A 24,226-nucleotide genomic window follows, 5' to 3' on the forward strand; every position below is an offset into this window, starting at 1 on the left:
CTTTCTCACAGAAATATTCTGGATGACTGTACTCTGAGGTCAACTAAACTCTCTATATTGTTTTCTGAGAGATGACACTTGGTGTGTAGCTGTTACAAGATATACGTGGAGTGACTTAAATTATCGAGGAATAATCAGAAACATAATTTGGGACTCAAATGTTCACAAATAAAAGTAAGAATTTGAATATTTTGTAAAATGTGGGTTTTTTAGAAACCTGCATCTTGGGAAACATTTTCTTAGATTATCTCAATTGAAACACTACCTTTACCCACAATTACAGATGCCTAGCAAATTTCATGTTAGTAAAAGTGAGAATATGTGTTTTACAAGCACCTACTTTGTCTGCTCACTGCTTTTTTACAGAATGTACCCCAAATGTGGGGCAAAGTATGCACAAAACTGGCGTACTTCTGAAAACTTGAGAGATTTTTAAAATGCTGATAAGTTTTTAGTTCATTCACAGCTTTTCAGTTGTCTGACATTGTTCCAGAGTTTCCCATTCTATCTGACTTTTATTTTATATAGTAAATGGTTGAGGCAGGAGCTATACTTTATTTTATTTTTATGCTATTAAATACAGTGAAGTCTTATTTGATTACAGATCAATTAACATTATTGTGATAATACACACAATACAGAAATCAAATAGTGGTGATCAATTATTAAATGTTGTCAAGATCCATTAGTATAGCTGTATATAGTGTATAAACCACAACAATAGCAAATGGATGTTTGCTAACAGTTGATGAAGTCTGCAGCACTCTGAAATTTTATCTTGGACTTTTGATAAATGCAGGTGTTTATACTACCATTTCCCTGATATCATTGCTATTTAGTTACTATGAACATAATTTGAGTTTTATAATATTTCTGCTTAGTACTGTTGACCAAGGAGCAAGATATATTTGTCTAGGACGGTTGTCTCTTAACATAATAATGATAGTTTTACATGTTGTAAAAATGACTTTCTGTAGAATTGCATTTACTTTGTTCACACTCAAAATGACAACTATTTCTTAAAACTTTCTGCTGCAGCGTTTTACCAATGAGGATCATTTGGCTGTCCATAAACATAAACATGAGATGACACTGAAATTTGGTCCGGCTCGTAATGATAGTGTCATTGTGGCTGGTTAGTATATACTTTTCTAACTAGTTTATTCACTTTTCTGCTGGAATGGGCGTACATTTTATGTATTTTCTGTACATAATGCATAGACTTATGTTAAGGGGTTATGAAACATTTTCTTCACTACAGTTGCCTACAACATGTGCTTAGGCAATATTTTCACATATAATTAGCTTTTGTCAGAATTTGAAGCCAATATTATTCTCCATAAGTAACTTTTATTTGGATCTGATATGTAATCTAAATATTTTTCAATTATCAATGCTTTAATAATTGATTAAATTATGTAATAAGCATTCAGTAAGAACACACACTAATAAAGGCTATGCTAACAGGATCTGTAACTAGACTACTGTATTTAAGTTTTAATTATTCATTGATAATACTTGTCTCTTAAATTTAAAAATATGCAGTGTTTTTTACGTACTATGGTGACATTAGAAGAATGAATCGGTAATTATTATTCTTTAAATGGGATAGTAGAAGAAAGATAAAATTTTTTTGTTTTAATTTTAACTTAAATTCAAAATACTTTTACTATATTTCCACCTCTGAATTCATGGTATACCCTTGGTCAGTTGTAACTAACTTTTTTGTTTGTCCAGGATCAGAACTAATCATCAGTGGATGATTGATTGCATTATAAATTTTAAGGGTTTCTTTAAGTTCTTGAATGAAGACAGCACATGCTAATTATTCTAAAGTTATAGTCAGACTGTTTGTTGGTTTTTTTTTTGGTGGTGGAACAGCCTAAATGAACTTCACAAAGGCTTTCAGCTGTTTTCAGATTTTGTTGTTTTTTTTTTTCCCTTGTAAGTGGCTAATTTGTTAGGGTGAGCAGACAAAAAAAAAATGTTACTTTTAAACCAGAGGTTGTACATTTTAAAATTCTAAACGTGCTCCTCAGCAATTATACTGTAAGAAAAGGGACCTGTCAAATAATGAGGTGTTTGAGAATGAAACTATGGCAGTGTCTGTCTCTTTGCGGCCACGTTTCAGCGTATGGACTGTTAGTCATAAACACCAGCTTACGTTAGTAAGGTGCACGTAATACCACTATACAGTATTTTAAATGCAGGTAACTTTGTGGCAAATGTGATTAATTTTGACCTGATAATAATAGTAAAATAAGGGGAATTTACATAGTAACAAAAACTTCGTAGAAAGACTTTTTTGAAACTGCTTCATGCAGTAGTCAGCCAGATACCAGAAGTCTTATGGTTCCGGCTTGGCTATACAGGCATCATACGGTCTTGTGTACAATATCACCCTTTACTTCCTTTTAGAAGTTCCACGCACTTGAAAGTAATCACTGCTGTTTTCAGTAGTGAAGAAGAGGAGAAGAAAGAAACAAACTGTCGCGAGCTGTGCACTTTTTTTTTTCTTTTTTAAATTAAAGCCTTCATGTAGGCCTTATCTTTATTTGAAAATAGAGCCTGCTTACTCACTGATCTGCTGTGCTAGACTAGGCACTTGAGAATAGCTCCTTCTGGTTTCTGGACACAGACAGAAGAAATGCTTTGATACCCTCCCAAAACTGTAAGGGGCTTACTGATCTGCAAACTTCAGTTGCTTGTCTCCAGCAGGTGGAGTATGCCTTCTGGTTGGCCTCCCTGCAAGGCAGAAAGGAGCCTGCTTGCAAGGCATAAGAGTTCTTAACCATGTTGTCTCTTTCTGTTTGCTTTTATTCTGAAAAATATTTACGATAAGTAGGTTCATAAATGGTATTTTAAAATAAAATTTAAAATAAAATTGTTCATTTCAGATCAGACACCGACACCAACTCGATTCTTGAAGAACTGTGAAGAAGTGGGCTTATTCAATGAATTAGCAAGTCCTTTTGAAAATGAATTTAAAAAGGCTTCTGAAGATGATATTAAGAAAGTATGTTCAAAAACTTTTTCTTCTCAGGGCTTCTACTTTTTTCATATCAGAAATTCCATTAAAAAAAGCAAACTTTGTATTTATATATTGCCTTCTAAACTGTACCAATAATCATTTGCCAGTTGCTTAGGTATGTTGTATGGAGAGAATACAAATCTAAGATTGCTATTCTGAAGATTAGTTTACCTGATTAATTTCATGTAGTTACCAAGGACAGTGGGACACACTGACTTTGTCTTAATTCTTTAAGTGTCTGGTCCGTGTATGTTGAAGTTAATCACTAGGTTTGATTGAAATTTCATTAGGCCCTGAATAAGCAAAAAATAAGTCTGAAAAGTAAAGAGTTTTTGCAGAAATAAAAAACATTTGCAAGAAACGCATGTGAAAAGAATAATATGTAAACACTGATTATTTTGATTAGTTTTAAAATACTGATGTTATTCTAAGAATCAATAATAATGGTAATGAGAGTAAAATACTGACCAAATTTAAAGAAGTGTTGGTAATTTGGTTATAAACATATTCACAATGTGTTGAAATCACTTTCGCGTAGAAATTATTCATCACAACCTAAACATCTACTTTTTTCAAGGTATAGGTTGAAGCATAAGAGAATTTTGGACTGTATGTGTTTAGCAACTTCATGTTTTTATGAGGAACTTCCCATACATTTAAATGTGGTTTCTTCTATTTATTTTAGTACTTCCCAGTCATAACTGGTTATGGGCCGAAACATTTAAATACTTCTGCAAATGAAAAATTTTGTTGAGTGTCCCCTTTGAATAATTTTGCCTTTGGTTGATTACCTGGTTGACTTCCATAGGCAGTGATAAAAAATGTCTCTCTATACTCATATATACAGGTTTTGCAGCATCGGTGTCTGTGTTGTCTTGGTTTCAGTAAAGATTTTAACAGGTAGTTGTGAATAGGATGGATTATTATGCATTCCTGACAAAGCCTCACCCTTGCTTTGTTACCGCAATTATACCAGCTCATGATTTCTTAATTTTTTTTATTGGTGTATGCTAACTGTTCTTAAAACACTACATATGGTAATACCAATTCTGGATTTACTAATACTATATTTTCTGTGTAATTCACTACTACCTTGAAGGAGGTTATAGGTATTGCAAAATATTTTAAACAATTTCTTTAATTGATACTGATTTTCCAAGCTGCCCCCTCTGTAATGAGAAGAAACGCGGTCCTACCCTATATCTGGTTGATTAATATACATAAACAATCATGGCAAGGGGTAGAAAAATTTACCATAATAGCACACTTTCCAGGAGGTTGGTAGTTTAGGTTTTTTTCTGTGGTATTTCATGTTCAGTTGTAGTATGACAAGAGATTCCACTTTTAACAGTTTTCCCTGCCCATTAGTAATATATTCCATAGGAAAACTAGGAATTGAAATGAAAAAAAGCACCTGGAAGAACATAAATGGATGATGACCTATGGAGGAAGTTTCTTCCAAAAGTATTTAGATAGCAGACTAGACAGGAGTATAGGCTTTCAAATCTATAGTATCGCTTTAAGTATTTTTGTAATGTAATTCTTTGTGGCATTTCAGATATCCTGGTGGTTATATCTGTGTAGTAATATAAAACTTGCTTTTCCAGTAATTATTTGCTGCAATAAGTTTGAAATTAATTGTCCACAGTCTTTTATTAATTTGGAAATGTAGTTAGGATTTTGTGCTTTGTGGCATGTGATATAACAATTTACAGAAGGATACCACCTTCCTTTAACTGTAATTTTTAAGTGTAGCACGGTCTTTCCTCAGCTATAATTTTCCTGTGACTCTTGGGAAAGGAAAACTTTAAGAGTGTTTTTAATTCTTAAGAAGAAAATACTTAGTATGACATTGGTGTTGAAAGACAAAGTGTTACTGAAGATTGGTATTCATGCAGATGCTGGAAAAATAGCCTTGACTGATAATGTATCTGCATAAAGGTCTTCCAAACATCAGCACCTCCTTGCTGTTATAAGGCTGATATTTCTCATTAGTTGTTTACATTTTGTTGTGAATTTTAATTTTTCAGAGATTGAGTAATTTTGTTTTACACTGTTGCTCTTAGATGCCTCTAGATCTGTCTCCTCTTGCAACGCCGATTATAAGAAATAAAATTGAAGAACCTTCTGTTGTAGAGACAACTCATCAAGATAGTCCTTTACCTCATCCAGAGTCTACTACCAATGATGAAAAGGTCAGAACCCCTTTTTTTTTTTTCTTTTTCTTTTTGGAATTAATTTTTTGAATCTTCTAATGATCTGTAAGTTTGTACGTGATGATAGCTACACTACTTAGCTGGTTGAAAGGAAAAGAATTCTCGTGCCGTATTCCTGTGGATATATACTTAATTTATTCAATTCTTTAGTTAGCTTTGCTCACCACAATTCTTTCTTTGCCTCACACTAGCCATCCAGTAAAGCCAGAAAGGAAATAAAATTTAATATTCATGCAATGTTAGAAAAGGCTAAAGGGGCTCTTTATTCTCTTTTATGCATCATCATTCATGAAAAAGCAAAGAAAGTTCAGTTTATTTGATTTTTTTTTTTAAAGTCAACAGTTTGAGACTCTTCATGTGTACATTTTTATGTTTATCCTGTGTTTTACTGTAAACTGTTTTGTAGAACAGCAGGGGATGTTCTACAAAAATGTACAGGGCTGAATGGGCTGTCTTTCAAAGCTAAGCACCAGATAATTTTATTTCAGATTTTATACTCTTTAGGCTATAGCAGTATGTTTAAAAGCGGTGATCTCAGGCATTTGTTTGTTCTGTGTTTACTTGAATACTCATAGAAGGCTGAGGTTATTGCCTGTCACTAGAGGATGTTGCAGTCAAATCAGTTTTAGAACTACTGCTCTAAAGAATAAATAAATGGTTTAATAGTAACAATAACTTCAATATGTGACTTGCAGTGTTTTCATCATGTGGAGTTCTCCTGAAGAACACAAAATAAAGCAAAATCAGTGAAATGAATAAATTATTTCTATTCCTACTTCAATGAATAAAAATATTAGGAGCAGAACATAATAAAGCAATATGATTGCTCTGGTCAAGTCTTTTTTCTGTGTGCATCTTCAGTAGGGGGCAGTCTGCATTTGAGGGACTTAGCTACCTTATTCCCAAAAATCAGGAAGACTTTTCAGGGTCACAGGGTGATTCAGGTTGGAAGGGATCGCAGGAAGTTCCTGCTCCAACTTCCCCCTCAAAGCAGGGGTTAGCTCTGAGATCAGACCAAGTTACTCAGGGCTTTACACAGTCTGGTCTTGAAACCTCTGAGGAGGGAGGCTGCACAACCTCTCAGTGCAACCTGTTCCAACACCAGGCTGTCCTTGTGGGGAAAGTGTTTTTCTTTGGATCCAGTCCAAACCGCTCTGGTTTCAACTTGCACCCCTTCTCTTATCCTGTCAGCAGGCACCAGTGTGAGAAGAGCCTTAAGTGTGTGACAAAAATTTGAGTGAGTTTCAATTCAGATTTGTCTTTACAAAGCTTCGCTGAATTTTATTAGTTAACAAGGATGAGCAATCATAGGTAATCAAGGCAATCACGTAGTCTCAAAAATAGTAAAATTAGTTTAAAGGAAACATGTGAAGAGCTGCTTAGATTAAGCAAATCATAGTCCAAATCTTAAGCCTTCTTTATTTCATTTCTTCTTTATTTCAGAGGTTAGTTTGTTTTTTTGCTGCAAGTACTTATTCTAAGTACTCTAATTTTGGCAGGAGATAATATTAATATCTTTATACAGTAGTGGTTCAGTATCTCATTAGCATCATTACAAGTGAAAATTATATCTCAATGCTTGGCAGTACTTACAAACTTGTCTCATTCATGATGTAATTTCAGTGTTGTCACTGTAACAGTGCTGAAGTGAAAAGCTGCTGCTGCTCAATGCTGTTCTGATGTCTGATTGTAGAGACAAGCTGAGCAAGGATGAGGGTGCTGCTTGGAGTGTGCTGCTGCTGAATGTGGCCTGCAGAAGTTGAGAAATGTGAGCAGAGTGTTGCTGTTTTCTCAGTTAGATTTTTGTATTCTTCTATAGATGTATTGAAGGAGGGAAGTTTGGTTTTGTTTGTTTTTTTTTTTTTTAGGGCATAGCTGGTTTTAAAATATACATGCCACTGTAACCCTTTCATTGGCTTAATATATTTTAGTACCCTTGAATGATTACAGCCTGTTAATGTATGTGCAAGACAGTTCTAATTTTCCTTGTAGTTGTCAAAGGAATTTCTTAGAGAGTCTTAAGAAATCATGCTTAGTTCTTTTCCTAGTTTTCTGAGAGTTCCCTGAGTTCTATAAGGCTTCAGTAAAAGTTGATATTCTGCTTTGAATAGACCAAGATATCATTAGAAGTATATAAAGCCTTTTAGCCTTAAAATAATAAGCAAATGAAACCTAATTTATTCTTTGAGAGCTTTCAAACTCATTATAGTTGCTTGTTAACATACTTTAAAGGATAACCCTACACAGAGTTTCACAAGTTGCTTAGTTGTTGCCAGATAGCTAATTGCCTGACTTAATTCTTTTAAAACCAATTGTTTTCTTACAGTAAAAATCAATTACAGTATTATTTCTGACCATTTACATTTCTGTATAAAGAATTCTGTGTATTCATTGGTAGCATTAGGAAGTTATTGCACGATGTTTACTTTTAGATACAAAATACTTGCAGATACGCATCTCTGAAAACACTTCTTAAATAAAGTAACTATCCTCTTCTGTAAAATATTTTCTGATTCAGTGGTTTTTAGTTTCAAGAATAGAAGGGTTGGAGAGGTCCTTTCAATAAATCTCTAATATCTTTGAATAGGCTTAAACTTCTTGTCAAGGTGGGTAAAGGTAAGGTCACTTTGGCTTAATCTCATGATTGCAAATTCATTTCTATTTTTCATGTTCTTTAGCAGAATATATTTCAAACTATTTTATTTCAAACAAAATTTATACTTCATTAGTGTAATGCTTTGATGACCAATTAGTATCTTATATCAGACTGGTCTGCCTATGGTTTTGTTTTTATATGCTAATAAAATGTCAGTTTCCTTTAGATGCATACTTCTTAAATCTGCAGCTTGTGTTATTGCCACATTGTTGCAGTAACTAGCACAGGCGTGCATTTTTCAGTGTAGCATAGTGTAAGAAGTAAAGAGGAAGTTGAAAATACTTAGTTTTCAACTGGATAAACACACTGGGCAGTAAATGTGTTATTCCTTTAATGGCTGAGGATCATTTCTGATCTTTTAAACAAAGCACAAACGCTGCCTTCAATAACACACAGAAATAATTGTGTGCATGTGAGGGTTCTGTTTTTGGAATTTTATAGATTTATTTCACATTTTTGTACATTAATCTTCTGACCATTGCTGAAATCTGTTTTCCATGGAGCACCTTGTCTAAAAGTTGCAAATCACCTTTTTCCTAGTAGGGGATCAAGCCAGGGAGAGACCCAGTTTTACAGTCAGTATTTATTAGGACACCCATTAATTAAGCTGTTAGTATTAATAGCCAATAAGTATTCACAGAGTACCATAACTTACTTGCGCACTTGTACATATTTACCTGGCTGTGGAAAGAGTTGGGAAGCCAATCCCAGCTGCTTGCTCAGAGGTGGAGGGTTGTACTGACATGCTAGTGACTTCTAGGTAGGTGTTCAGAAAGTGTTCAGGGTCAGGCTGGATGGGGCTCTGAGCAACCTGATCTAGTGAAAGATGTCCCTGCCTATGGCAGAAGGGTTGGACTAGATGATCTTTAAAGGTTGCTTCCAACTCCAACCATTCTATGATTCTATGAAAGTCCTTCAAGGGGCCCATTCTTTCATCAAGTGTATATATACTCCTGTAGTTTTTGTTCGCATATAGCAGCCACCGTGGTTTTGTACAGCATGTTCACGCTAGCGTACAGATTCAGCGGGGGTTCTGAGTTTATGAATCGTTGCAAATTCAACAGGGCTGGTTTTCTCTGGAGTTTATCCATTCTTGGGGGACTTTCTCACATTCCTCTCAGCACTTCTCTTCTTGGCCTTCTGTATTTTGGTAGCTATTTCCGCATCCCCCCCCCACACAGAGGTACTTAAAGAAGCCACTTGCACAAACCCATACAGAAGGGGCTGTTTCGGCATTACTGTTGTTGAGAATGTGTGAATATCTGGTTAGTTTACATTTTTGTATTAAAGCTATATACATGGCTCCATGGCTGCTGTTAGCCAGCTGTCTTTTTTCCCCCCTTTTTATGGCAATTAGAATTACTTCGTCATAGCTATTTATTCTGTGGTGTTCATATATCTATATTTATATTTATACATATACTTTTATATATATGTGGTTGCCATGTATGAAGATGTTTCAGGTGAAAGGAAGAACAAGAAAAAGAGCTCTTAGACCTCTGTTGGCTGTTAGGGGCAAATAAGGGTGTTCCTCTGTCAGATCCCTACAATGGGAATGGACTTTCTAGTGGCTCCTTGCTCACAGTAACAAGACAGGTAATAGTGGCAAACAACAGTCAGGAAAGGGTGAAGCTGAAACCAGTGAAGAATGACACAATATTAATTTCTGAATTGACCGTTGGCAAAAGCTTATCAGGGCAAGTATTCTCCCCTTATGCCTTCCTCTAATTTCCCACAGTCAAGCAGTTCAGTCTCCTTTATGTTTTGTGGCTCTTGTCACTGAATAAGATCTGTATAGCTGTTACACCAAATTCCTTATTTGCAAAGGAGTGTTTAAACCTGCCCTGAGAACATGCATTCATCAGCTCTTCCCAATTTTTTTTTCTGTTTCTGCAATTCCATACTGGATGATTTCTTCTTTTGACTGAATGCTCATCTGTAATTCTAGGTACTGTGTTCAAATATCATAACATTTATAAATACACCAGATTGATACTAAAGAAGAAATTCCTGCTTTCCTCAGTACAGCTCACTCTTATTCTCTAAAAACTCTCATTCACTGTAAATAGTCTTTTAGGTCCCTTGGGGAAAAGCCTGAATGAACTAATGAACCCTGATGACAAACCCTCAGAGCTTTTTGAAGGGAGAACATTTCATTGTCTAAAGTCCTTTCTTCTTTAAAGCTCACAGTTTGCCAGCCCACTTACAGTTCTGTGAAGTGCTCAGAGGAGCACACACGTTTTGCAATGGATGTATAAAAAGAAAAACAATATGTAAGACACCTAAGGACTTACTACTTAAAGCTTTGTGGATGGATTTTAGAAACTTAAGCTTAATTCAGAGCAAATGGTAATTAATGTAGCCTATATGACACAGGTATGAGATGTTTTCTTTAAATTACGGTTTAACAGTGGAGCAACTAAAGTCTGCTGGTCTTAAGAGTGTAGTTTTATGTGCCATTGATTGCAGTAGCTACTGTCAAAAGAAGAAATAACTGGGAAAATGCTGTCTGAAGGTAAATCCAAAGTCTAACAATATTAAGGGTTTCCTGAGAAGGAAGGCATTGGTTACAATAAGGCATTTCTAGGTTTTGAAACAGCAAATGCAGGTACTACATTCTAATTGATAATATACTTTGCCTGATTGCTAAGCTAAGAACTATAGTCAATTCTGTCTACTGTTTATATGCAACTAAGAAAATTTAATTTCTGTGCTGAAATAATTTCTTCTGCATCAGGATATGCATGTATTTTGCAAAGCTATGAATGTAACACTCCCAAGTATTTTTAACTTAGTAGCACTCTAGTTAAGCGAAGTATATGGTTAAGGAATAAAGGCTTAAAAAAAGGGCAGACTTTTTTTTTTCTTTTTACTGAACCATAAAACTTTTGTTTCTCTTGTTTAAGTCCGGAACAATGTTTTCCTTATTCAGAATGAGGGTAGACATGATGGTGCTGATAGTGCCACAGGTTTCTTGGCGAGAAAAATTAATACCTGATCAAAATCGAATTCTAAGTAATAGTAGCCTTACCATAAATTGAGCCAGGGTTTGTCATAAAACTGAAATCTCTGTTGTTGGAACAATTTCACTTTGATGGTTTAAATGATTCATCCAAAGGGTTTTTTTAATGTTTTTAATTGTATAACTGATTCTACTTGCATAATGTTATAGAAATTCTGATTTGTTCCATCAAACTGTGTTCATTTAACGGTTGGAATTAATGGTCTATAATTGTATTTTACAAACGGATTAATCTGTTTTTCCTCAGGAAGCGTCACTGCAGCAGACCGCACAGCCTACATCAACAATAGTTCGTCCAGCATCGCTACAGGTTCCTAATGTACTACTTACAAGTTCTGACTCAAGTGTTATTATTCAGCAGGCAATACCATCACCAACGTCAAGTACTGTTATTACCCAGGCTCCATCCTCTAACAGACCAATAGTGTAAGTTACATAAATCTTAGTAAAATGTTTTCTTGCAGAATTTGAAAATATTTTATCTTGTTTACTTTCAGTTAGTGTTTCTGCAGTTAATGTACAAATTTGAGATGCTTTGGTATAATGTGGTGCTTTACTACATATGAAACATACAACTTTCACTACATGTGAAATATAATTCCATGTTCTCCACATCACTAAGTTCATATTTTTGATCTCCAAATAAGTATTACGTTACAACTGTAAACAAACAAACCAGTTTAAAATAATGTGTAAACTTGTTCTCTTCTCTGGATAAGTTTTCTTTTATATAGTTCATTCCTTTTTCAGTCCAGTTCCAGGTCCTTTTCCTCTGCTGTTACATCTTCCTAATGGACAAACCATGCCTGTTGCTATTCCTGCATCTATCACAAATTCTAATGTGCATGTCCCTGCTGCAGTTCCAGTAAGTAAGCATGATGCTATATTAATTTGAAAGTGGAGCAGATTTGCATAAGTGCAGCATAGAACTTAGTTTTAAGCAGCTTGATAGCTTTTTGGCTTCAGAGGGTAGTGCTGTCATATGCTCTCTATTATGATAACATACTCAGGTTTTCTTCATTTTTATACTTTATCTGGTCAGCTTGTTAGACCTGTCACCATGGTGCCTAGTATCCCAGGAATCCCAGGGCCTTCCTCCCCACAGCCAGTGCAGTCTGAGGCTAAATTGGTAAGTGAAAAACTCCATTATTCCTCAAGAAGAATAACTTGAGAAATTAATTAAATTATATTGCTTTTTAAAACAGCTTTAGTTTTATTTTGTTAGTCTAAATTCTGCAAGTACAGATTTAATAAAAACAGAAAAATAACAGCTGCGTTTATTTTACAGTTATTTCAAATTCTAGCCTATGTTAGTTCTGTTGTTAATGGTCATTTTGATCTTATTTTCAATCATTTTTTTAAATGAACTAGTTTTTTGACTGAACTCCTTCTTGCTCCTTGTATTGGAGGACAGGAAATGTTAGTTGGAAGAAAGACAAGATTAGTAGCATGTTAACAGTGAACATCACCTTCAGAGAAGCAGAATACGTTTCCTCCCAAAGGATATGATATTTCTTAAAAAAAAAAAAAAAAAAAAAAAAAAAACAACAGGGAAAGAAAAAGCTTTTTTTAACAATGTTTTCAGAATCTCAACTGAATGTAGTCCATTTGGCAAGAGTTTTGTAATTAGATATGTATTACTGACATACTTAGGAAATTGTTTTGTGTGGAGGTTGTTTTTGTTGTGTCGGGGCAGTTTTGGGGGTTTGGGGATTATTTGGGAACATCATGAGTAAAACAAGCAGAGGAAAGTTTATTTTGTTTTGTTTTTTTTTTTTTAAATATTAGTGATCCAATTATGGTGGTAGTTTGAATTAATTTCTTGAAAAATTTTCCACAATGTTAAGTAGTTGCTCCTCTGTTTTTGCCGTCTTGTTTGTTTGTTCCAACTGTTCTAAAGCAATAGAAAATCTATTATTAAACAATAATTAACCCATTTATGTTTTTACAAGATGCCTCTGTAAACTATCTGTCTTGTGAAGTAGCGTTCCTCCTCTGACTCTTTGTGCTAAAAAAAAATCAGGAACACCTGCTACATAAAATGTATTTTTGTACATCAATATTGATAAGTGGGAGGATGCCCTTTAACATCCTTTGATATCTCATTTCTCTTGACCTAAACTTGTGGGCTTTCTTTCCTTGCCCATTTTCTCTCCTCAGACCACAATATGAAAAAGAGTGAGTCTGGGAACGCTAATTATTCTGCTGTCTGGAGTAATGGGATTCCTCTATAGTGGGCACACTAGACCACATTCACCCAATACTGAAACTGCTGTGGAGAGCCGGTCACCAGTGCACTGACTTTTCCTAATGCTGTCAGGTCTTCCTTCATTTTTCTCTTCGGTTGAACACGATAACTTTTAATATAGTGTAGAGAAGGACAGAAAGGAAGAAGGTCTGTTTCTGTGCATCCTTGTCCCCCTAGGAATGGGCAAAGGAATCTTTTCATACCTGAGGAAATATGTAAATGTAACCAGCTCTGAGATGAATTTATCTTAAATCCAGGAGAGAAGAATGTAACAGAGTGAAAACAAGAACTGTTTTCTTGGAAATTGCACGTTCCTTAGAGTCAGGAGACTCATGCACTGAATTCTGCTTCGTGAAATCCAGGAGGAATTGGTTCCAGATAATTTTTTAAATGGGCAAGAAATTAGGTTTTTAAGCATATTACTGAGTGATTTGCTCTTACAAAGCTTTAGAGGGGGGAAGGAAATCCATGTATGTAGTGAAGACTTTGATCTCGTGTTGGAAGAAGCAATCACTCAGATGCAAAGAAAAACAAAGATCATTAGACTTAAAATTTAACAGTCTCATTAGTCTTCTCGTTAGAATTTAGCTAATACATGCACTTCAGTGATTGCTTATCTTTTTTTTTAAGTGAGACTGTAAAAAGGGTATTTGCAGTATTTCTTTTCCTTCTTGTTGCTTAATATAAAGCATGAGCAGAATTCAAGAATATCAGAATTATGTATATTTCTTATGCTCATTTACTTTTATATAGTGCCTCTTCACAAAAATAAACAACTTAATTTCTTATCACTCCTAAAGTAAAAGCAATTTAATGAGGAACTTAATGTTTATGTAGAAAAGCTTCCAACAGGAAGACTAACTCACTATGCCATGTGATGCATCGTTGGCAGATATATGATGGTTTATTAACTGTAAAGTTCCATTTGATTTTTAAAATTTAAGTCTTTGTGATGCCAAATCCTTTCTTCTTCATGTATCTCTTGAAAATAATTTTGCTTGCTACATGCTAAATTCTGCAAAGGTATGGTAATCGGGCTTATTTTTCACTTCTGTTCCCGGTGAAGCCAACAGAAGACTCAATGTTTAGTTTTACAGCTACTTGTTTGCTTTTTATTTCCTTAGTAGTTCACATTTAAAGTTGCTGTTACACTGAATGAAATTTAATAGGTGGACAGTGTATTTTTCATCACGGTGTATGTTTCACCTCTTAACAGTATACTGCAATTTGTGGATTTATTGGTATGCTTAAGTTAGCAGAACACTGGGGACACTTCCTGTGTCCTTTTGCCTACCATAGCCACATTTCTGCTTCATGTTGGGGTGAACTCTATCAGCCTAGTATTCTTAGTGTCTTTTGGACAGAAAGCTGGATGATGGGGCGAAACTGTAATGTTCCCTTCTCAACAATCAAGGCCCAGGAGTCGGGATTTTTAATAGATCTTTGGAATTTTCTTGGCTGTTGCTTTATTTTATTTGTTATTTATTATTGGGAGAATTTTTTTGTTGTTCTTTGTAGACAGACCTTGCAGTCTCACAGATATTTTCATATTGCATTAGAAATAGCATGATTTTTATATTTGCTACATATTCTCAAATAGTTTCCTAACATTGCAACTATTCCTCAGATATTAAAATAGGTTTCTTAGTGTATGGGAGGCAAAATTTGGGAAGTTCACGTGGTTTTTCTTATCTCCAAAGGGTTTTGGCCATTTGTTGTTTGAATCTTTCTTTCTTTTATTCAAAGACCATATTTTCCTAATATGGTATTCTGCATTTTCTATCATACGTGTGACAACATTATTTCAAGGTGTTCTTAATTGACACAGATCTACCTACTTCAAGAATTTTACTCAGTCTCTGAAGAACTGTTTGCAATAACTTTGTCACTTTAAGATGCAATATCCCCAAATTCCTGAATTGTTATCAGATATAGATTTGTCTTGTGTAGAAGGCACAACGCCTTGATGTTTTGGATGAAATACCTGGCACAAACCAAGGCAGGAACCAGGAACTTCCCTTTGTTTGGGCTTTCTGCCTTTCTTTACAGAGGCTATTTCTGCAGTTCATGTCTTGCGTGACATTTCAAGGAGCTAATGTAGTAAGAAAAGCACTTTGTGCTCTGATTTCATTCATCTCAATCATTCATTTCTCTCTTACCTGTTTACAAAAGGCTACTGTTGTGTAGACTTCCTTTTTTTTTTTTTTAAGTGAAGGTGAGAACTAATTTGATAAAAATCAAATTAGAGATTGTAGTGCCATTATTTCCTAATGCTGTGGAGTTTAGTTATTTAAATATGGGTTTAAGGAACTTAATTTCTGTATTTTTATTAATGTGAAAACAACACACTTTTTTTCTCTTTTGATGAATACCTGTTGTTTCCTTATGAGTTGCATATACCAAATTGTACATAGAGCTTCATATATGTCGTTATATAAAATCTTGAATGAACTTTAGTAAAACAAACTGACATTTTGATTTCTAAAACCTAAAGCTTAAAATAACTGGTAGAAGATGTCTTTGGTAATGGGCATAGGATGCCTTCCTATAACACAATTTACAATTCTTCTTCAGCTATCCTAGAAGTCTTAAAACCCTTTAAGGACAAGGGAACTAATATACTTGCTGGGTATTTTTTTCCCCACTGTGGACAGATTTTGGAGACTATTTTTCAGTTTGTAAGTGGGTTCTCTTACAGCATTTTAAAGTGTTTTTTAGATTAGTGTGTCCAAGCTTAATGCATAATAATCAGAACTGTGTATTTATTTCTATATTTGATAAAGTTTTCAGTCTGAAGTGTCAAAACTCCTTCAGCATGCAATTTTGGTTATTCATGTGAAGGGAGTTACTGAGATGTCACTTCTAGAACTCTGTTCTTTCTTTGCTGAAATGTTCTTTTCTCTGGTTACCGTTAAAGTCGCCTGACACTAAATGATCACATGAATTCCATAGAGGGACAGTTGCATGTGAGAACAGGTTCAATGAGTGAAACAGCAGATAGAAAAACGTATACCAACTGCAAGGAATAATGACTGGTTGGAAAAAAAAAAAGTTATAAACAAAAAAAAAAGACAAATATGAAAGCCATGAGAGACAAAAATTTAAAAATTGGCTATGCAGTGAGCCAAATTCTTATGATTGGTGACATTATTGCAAGAGGCTCTCAACTGAAACAGCTGAAAGTTAGTGGAAGAGCATGTTAAGCACAATCATATGTGCCTACTTCAGCTCTGAAACATATACAGTGCTAGATGTGTTTCGGTGCTATGAGATAATTACGTTAGATTGCATTTTAATTTTATTGCCTAATACTGAAGTTATTGTAGTGAACATAGCTGCTCCATTCACACCTGCGAAAGGCACTGTTACTATAGTTTTGAACATTCTTGGATCATTTGTCTCCTATTGCTTGTAGAACTGAAGTGAAATATGACTAGAGATTTTATTCAGACACAAGCTGTCTTTTACTGCTATTCTTTTGAAAATATCCTTGTATCTTGTACTGAGAATGACATTCAGCAGGAGTGAAAATGAGTTTCAGATTTCTGTGGCACACTTAATAATATAAATTGTTAATTTTTCTGACATGACCATATTTGTTGTTATGCTAAAGAAACTAACTTCCACATACTTAAGTAAAATCAAATACATAAGTCAGTTTTGTGGTATTTTAGAGAGGCTTAGAAGTAGATGCAATAGCTGTGTTTAAAAACAAAACAAAAATACTTCCTTACTAAGGATGCATGAATCTAAATAATACAGAATTGCTTCTGATTGCTTTGTGAGAAGATCTGTAATTGTGTGCTTTCTGTATATGAAATGTAAGCCATGAGCTACTACTAGTTGTGAAATATCCTTTTTTTGAGTGTACGGCTTGTAGGTGCAAACTTAATGCTCAGACCCTTCTGCATGGATTGCAGAAATTTCCAAAGAACTTGAAAATTGCTTTAACACTGAATGTTTCCCTCTGTCTCCTCCTACCCATATAAAACCTTTTGTCACAATCTGAGAAATACCTTGCACGCAGTGGGCAACCAGTAGGCTTTCTGCAGGAGGCTTCTACTGAGAAGTGACAGAGGGCAGCTTGGCAAATGTTCAGAAACCGACATTAACTTGCTGGAGCCCGGCATGGGACCTTGTGTTCAGCAGAATTCTTCTGACCTGTCTTTCTGCATGCCGAGCTAATCAGCAAACACCTAATGAGCCTACTACAGACCCTTTCACAACCTACTTCATTTTCATATGTTCTCTGGGGGTGGAGAGACAAGACTTCATAAGGACTGATGATGCTGCAAAGACCACAATAATGATAATTAACTTGCTGAATTTAGAAGATTATGCTGTTAATTAGTTGCAAAATAAAGATAAGTAATAGAGCAGCAGATGGTAGGATAACACCCAGGAGAAGGAGGGTTATTACTCTGATGAGCTTTTGTGGCAGATATGAAATATGGATCTGAGTTTTTCACAAATTGTTTCTGGAGAATATTATGTTGTTTCTGTGAGCTCTTGATGGAATGATCTAGTCCTACCAAATTTTGACAGATGTGGTAAGGATTTGTTTTCAAGGATATACATGAACAGTAAAACCTTGCTAATAAAGACTTTAAAAGCTGTTAAGCTATTTGAAAATACCACTTTTAGTTTGCCTCTAATAAGTAAATAATATCAAACAAACCGTGGTTGCCATCAGGTCTCCCCACATAATAATGCTTATGTACATTTATTCTAATATTTGTTTCAGTATACTTGATTTTTAAAACAGAGATCCTCATTGTATTTGGGGTAACTATCTCACTACTCACAGGAAGCACAACATCCATATAGTATTTTACTCCAGCATTACCATCTGAAACATGAAACCCTTTAACTACATGAGCTGGATATCGCCTTGTGAAAATCTGTAGATATTTCTCAGATTTTCACAATATTTCTGCATTTGTGGATAATTTTAATCATAATTATTTGAATTTCAACTTAAGTCCTACTTTGACTGTTTGCACATCTGTTGTGCCTGATGATAGATCTTTTATAATGTAGATAGGATTGTGTTATTTCCTTCACTTCCTACAGCCATTTTCAAATTAAATGTAAAATATACAGATTTAATAGCATGAGCTTACTTTCCTTTTAGGTTAACTTTGCAAATATTTCTTTAACACAGAAACGCAGGAGGAGAAAGAATGGAGCTAGACAGTAATAACAGTTACTTGCCTTATGTGCGCATTAAAAAACAAAACAAACCCTAACTAGTTTTGTTTCATCTCCCAAATCTTCTGAACTTGGGCTCTCATTCACTAAGGAAGTGGATATGCTAGCAAAACTTTTTCTTTAAATAACCAAGCAAACACTACAAAGCATTTCTAGGAGTTCATAGACTCTGTTTTGGGGTATTTTTGTGGAGGATGCTTACATCAAGATTTGCCCCTGCAGTCACAAGCAGAGTAAATCAGACACTCTGACCATACAAATACTAACTGTATAAATGTTTATGCTCCACTGCCATGAAAATTAGCAGTTAGCTTGTTATCACTGAATTTACATATTCAGACACTTGAGTTGGATGAAATCTAATAATTTTTACTTCTCATGGCAGTGGAAGAGCAGTATAGATATGGTAACTTGCTATGTCTTGGTTGAGTAATTTTTGAGACAGTAACTTTTAAAAACATCCTAGTATGATGCCTTGAAATAAAAGAGAGCATACCCTTTAAAACCTCAGCAGAAGTTAAAATAGACACATTGTAACTAATTTGTTACAACTAATTTGGCCTGTTACTACTGCCTTGATTTTGACTCCTGAAAGTTTGTCACATCCTGCTAAACAGCAAGTTATGATACAAGAAATACTTCTAAAGTAATTCAGGTAATAAATGCAAATACATTGTGAAAAATCAGATATTAACAACTTATGGAAAGGATATTGGATAAAATTGGCATATTAACATTAAATACTTGCTACTTTAAAAAAAATATTTTTTAAAAAGTGATTTGGAAGTGATGTGTCTCCCTGGTAGTCCTGGTGGTAGCTTAGAAAATTTTACCATTTAATGACCCAGATTAGTTAGAATTTAAAGGGGGGATGGTGTGGAAATTATCAACCTTTCAATTGTTGTAATTTGATCATAGACTTTGGTTTTAGTAATTTTAGTTAGACAATTAGTCTTTCTGCACTTGCTTAGCTGGAGACAGGGATTGAAGTTTTTTGGTTAGCTTGTTTTTCCAAGGTGAATTAGGAAGGTACAAGTTGATTCTTGAGTTTTAGTGCTGTACAGAAAGAGTTAAAACAACTACTGAAGGGCTTAGGATTTTCAGAGTATTGTACATATACTAAGAATTATAGGCATGTTATCTTAAAAATTTTTGTCATCCTGCCCTAATGTCTGCAGCTATCCTAAATTCTTGTTGTTAGAGCCGAGCAGTGAGGAAATTACTGTAATTTGTCTCGTGTACTTTTCTGAAAGCACCTTCTTCATTCCAGGAAACTTACGAAGTTGATACAAAAATGAGGTGGGGAACAGAACTTTAACACCGAATTTTTATGTACGCCTTAATGGTACCTATTCGGGGTAATGTGTGCGGTTACATTCAATCTAGAGCAGTTACTACAGAAGTCACTGGCTAGATATTCCGTAAGAGCAAGCCAGCAGAGGAATGTTGGAGTTTCTCAGTTCTCTTTGTAGTCCTCAGATGGGTTATCTGCTGGTGGTGGTTAGATGCTACAGCCAACTATGCGGATTTGATAGTTGATGTAACTTGCCATATTGCAGACCTGAAGATTTTTTGCAGTTCTGACAGAGGTAATCTGTTGTTCTAATTGTAAAATAGGATCCAGGAAAGCCTGTCGTCATGCAAGGTAGGAGAGAGCTGTCCCTATATTCCAGTGGCTTAATTATTGAGAGACGTTGGATACTACAGTTTATAGAGAATATCTACAGACATAGGTCCAAAGTCTTCTGCTTATTTTGAGCTGGCCAAATGCAGCCTAGCTCCAGCATTTTTAAGACATCCTGTTAATATTAGTACTTTGGCAATACTTTGTTCATATTCCAAAATATGATGATACGAGTTATCAGAGTTTTCATAAACTGTCATGTATTAAGTCATTCATCTTTTCTTAAATTTGTATTAGATTCTTTAAAAATCCAGTGCTCAGCAGAAAAGCATTCTTTAATACCATTTGTCTAGTAGGGTAAATTGTTAAGTAACACAGAAAATTTCATCATAAATTACACAATATTAATGAAATTTTAAGAATCTGGAATTACAGGCAGTTTTATCTACTGAAAGTTAGTATGACCTTTTATCACTTAATCTTAAGAATTTGTTGTAAATAGAATATATTATCTGTTAGAGGTTTAATAGATTCTGCCAAAAGTTGAGTGAAATAATTTTCAAAGAGTAGTCAATAAAATGCTTTAAAATACTCTATCAAGTTGTCAGTAACTCTTGAATGTATTATGTACGCTGAAATTTGAAGTTACTGTTCTTTGTAGTGGCTGTGTGCAATGAAGGAAGAACTTCAAACATTTTAGCAATTTTTTTAATATAAAATAGCATGCCGTAGCACTTACCTTGCATATTTCTATATAAATAAAAGCTAATTCTTACATACAACCTCAAGCTTCTTATTGTCTTGTGCATTACTGAGATGTTTCAGCAAAGATCTTGGCTTTTATATATTAATTACTCATAGGAAGGATTGTAGAGGTGAGTATTTGTAAAGATCATGAAAAAGTGGAGTCATAACAAACTATTTAAAAACGGATAGAGAACACCAGAATTTTTAAAATGGAAAGAAGTTCGTGTTCTGGTTTTTACCTGTTTTCCCTCATGTGTGGTTGTTTTCTTTCTGATCTGTGCCTTGTGTAATACCAGCCTCAGCAACTGTTTATTCATGGCCTTCCAGTCATCTCTCTGTGGGCACAGTTCATCACGAAGGAGGCTTTCTGTTCACTGCTCCATACAGCTTACCATCCTTCTCTTTCCGAGATCCTGTGTAAAGCCTCATTGCTATTGTCATGCTTGCAAGAAATTGTCACCTATTAGTAGGTATATGCCTAGATCACTGTTGAAAGCATTTAAAAAGAAACAGCTATTTTAGAGTTGGAGCTCCTGTTTCCAAAATGGAAGTAACTACTAATATAAATCATTAATAACTCCTCAAGTTAGCATGATAGAATATTTCTTGTTTCCCCCCCCCCCCCCCCCGCCTCTCCCCTGCTTGCAGAGATTGAAGGCAGCCTTGACCCAGCAGCACCCTCAGGTAACAAATGGAGATACTGCCAAGGGACATCCAAGTGGGTTGGTTAGGACTCAGTCAGAGGAACCACGACCACAATCGTTACAACAACCTGCAACTTCAACAACTGAAACACCGGTATGACAACAGAGTGGACATGTGCTTCCTGCCCCTTTCATTGTTATGCAAAAAAAATCTTTTTTGTTTACTCTTGATTTGTAAATAGAGGTTAACATGAGCTACAGACTTCTCTTGGAGTGAATAGTTTTGTAGCAGTAAAATGTTTATAGTTCTTACATGTTTTTGAATGCTTCTAAAATTTATTATCCAAGGTGATAATTTCAAAATAGGTATTATCTACCCACTTAAATTTAGAACTAAGTCCTCCTGGTTACTGGAGTGTGTTAACAGGAAATTCTGTGGTAACTGGAAATTGTACAACTGGTTAATATATATTTGAAAAAAATAAGTGCTTTCATTTTTTATTTATATTGCACGTTTTAATATTTTAGATCATAAACACTTAAGAATTTTTTTAACTGCATTGGGTATCATGGTTATGTTAATTTGCCTGAAGAGTCTCTACTGGGCTGCCACAAAAAAAGTCTCAGCTGTGTGATGAAGTGTACTATGTAATCCCAGGTACTGAAAAGGGGGATCTGAGTTTAGGAATATTGTTCTGTCCCTTTGGGATCATAGATGAGAACAGGGGAATAAAGGACAAGAATGCTTCAGTCAAACTGGAAGTGGGAGTGCTGCTGGAGGAAAGAGATACTTCCATGGGTGCATCCTGGAGGATTCCTGCCATTCTACTTCAAAAAAACTTGTTGGAATGTGTTTTCAAAATGCTTTTAAAAAATCTCTAAGAGTATTTTCAGAATTTATAGCATAATACCAATTTTATAAAAGCTACATACTTGGCCCAGAACCGGCAGGACCTGCATCTGCAGTGACAGCCCTCAGAGTCTTAGACTGGCCAGTGAAATCAAATAATATATCAAACCAAATATGTTTAGAGCAAAAAGAGGAAAGAAGTTACCCATTGTAAAATGATCTCCTTCTTAAGGCTGCTGTTCTCCCATACCACCTTAAGTTTTTTAAAGAATATTTTCATAATACCGCATAGCAGAATTTTCAAGATTAAAAGCTTGCTGTTTGGTTATTTTGTGGTTACTTCAGGATTTAACAAAAAAAAAAAAAAAAAAAAAGGCAAGTGTTTCATTCCTAAAAGGCTGATTTGAGTTCCCAGGGTTTTTTTATTATGAGCTATCTAGAATTTATGCCAAAGCAATATGCCAACTGATACGTGTTTGCAGTTTTTAATTTAAAAATAAAATTTTCTTACTGTGCGAGACTGAATGTGCAGGTGCATTGGTGAATATGTCATGGAGACAGTTATAGTCTGTCTATCCTATCACGTGAAAGGATTTTAAGATCCATTATATTGTTATCATAATTCATTAGATCTTTGCCTGGGGTCTGTATACAGCTATGAAAGGAGTATAATGTATAATTTAAAATACTGAAATACTTTGATCCTGTCATTATACGTGGGTGGATATAAGGGAAATTGGTATGCAGTGGTGGGGAACGCATCAACAAGTAGGAAATTGCTATCTGGAGATCCAGGGATCAGTGAGTATCAGCATTGACAGCATTTGTCAAACAGCTTCTATATGTTGGGCACAAACAATTATGTAGTGTTTCAGTTGGGACTAGGTTTGTGCAAAAGGTCAAAAGCAGAAAATTTATTTCCTGCTAAATGTAACTTTTAGAAGTGCAATTTTAAAGCAAAACTAGAGCCATGATTAAAATGTTACATGTTAATGTAACATGGTAAGGAGTGTAAATACAGAAAAATATTTTAAAACATAACTGGAGAGTTAAATGCCATAGCTTTCCACAAAAGAAATGTGTATAACCTGAATGTATTTGGAAACGTGAATGCCCTTCTCAAGATGTGATGTGTACTTATACTAGTGCTGTAGTTTAAGTCATTAGTAGTATTATACTGACAACTTTAATACTTTTTTCTGTTTTCAGGCATCACCAGCTCAGCCTACACCCCAAACACCAAATACGGGTGGTCGGCGAAGAAGAGCTGCCAATGAAGACCCTGATGAGAAAAGAAGAAAGTTCCTGGAGCGAAACCGGGCTGCTGCTTCCAGATGCCGACAGAAACGGAAAGTCTGGGTGCAGTCATTGGAGAAAAAGGCTGAGGATCTGAGCTCGCTAAACGGCCAGTTACAGGTATACTTTTTATTTCAAGTAAAAATGTGTAAGTTTTTCGATTCTTAGACAGTGATCCTGGATCAATGGAACTTAAACTTTGCATGAGATCTGAAATAGAAATGGTTTTGTAACTGGTGGCTCAGGTCAGAATTGAAAATTCAGCATTAATTGCATATACCAGTAAAATAAGAATATAAGAGAATACTCAGATTTCAAGATGTGTAAACTTTAGGATCATGCCCTTTTGTCCTTTGTCCATTTTAAATAACTTTCAGGCTGTGATACTAAACAAAGATGACAAGATGTGTTAGAGTAAAGGCTTACTAGCAAAGTAATGGCCTTACCTTAAAAACGTCTTGCTCTTAATTATTTGTATTACAGCCTGAGTTATTTAAATAAGATGTGGTTTGATTTCCTTTGGTTCTTTTTAACTTCACTTTTTTTCCTTTAAAGTGAATGTAGTGCTCGTGAAAGGTGCCAGATTGACATCACTGGAAACTGAAGGCCTCTTTTGTCCACAGAACAGGTACAGCACAGGCAGTGGCAGCACAAATCTCACCACACTGCCTTCCCAGTGTG

At 35.0% G+C, this 24,226-nt stretch overlaps 1 protein-coding gene across 10 annotated transcripts in view; it reads left to right on the forward strand.

Moving 5' to 3' along the window:
* ATF2 (activating transcription factor 2) overlaps window positions 1-24,226 on the forward strand; it is a 51,545-nt gene that overhangs the window by 11,782 nt on the left and 15,537 nt on the right. For 6 of the 10 annotated variants that reach the window (XM_087731378.1, XM_087731384.1, XM_087731381.1 and 3 more), the window contains 8 exons: window positions 1,039-1,135; window positions 2,898-3,016; window positions 5,098-5,226; window positions 11,173-11,351; window positions 11,676-11,790; window positions 11,968-12,054; window positions 21,404-21,553; window positions 23,459-23,665. In XM_087731378.1, the coding sequence (XP_087587504.1) occupies window positions 1,039-1,135; window positions 2,898-3,016; window positions 5,098-5,226; window positions 11,173-11,351; window positions 11,676-11,790; window positions 11,968-12,054; window positions 21,404-21,553; window positions 23,459-23,665 (1,083 nt within the window). The remainder of the gene's footprint in view (window positions 1-1,038; window positions 1,136-2,897; window positions 3,017-5,097; window positions 5,227-11,172; window positions 11,352-11,675; window positions 11,791-11,967; window positions 12,055-21,403; window positions 21,554-23,458; window positions 23,666-24,226) is intronic. The other 4 variants (XM_087731386.1, XM_087731387.1, XM_087731388.1 and 1 more) reach the window with 3 other exon arrangements.

Source organism: Nipponia nippon, unplaced genomic scaffold (genome assembly GCF_047370975.1).
Source record: "Nipponia nippon isolate SJK-2023a ecotype South Korea unplaced genomic scaffold, ASM4737097v1 scaffold_5, whole genome shotgun sequence".
Lineage (NCBI taxonomy): Eukaryota > Metazoa > Chordata > Aves > Pelecaniformes > Threskiornithidae > Nipponia > Nipponia nippon.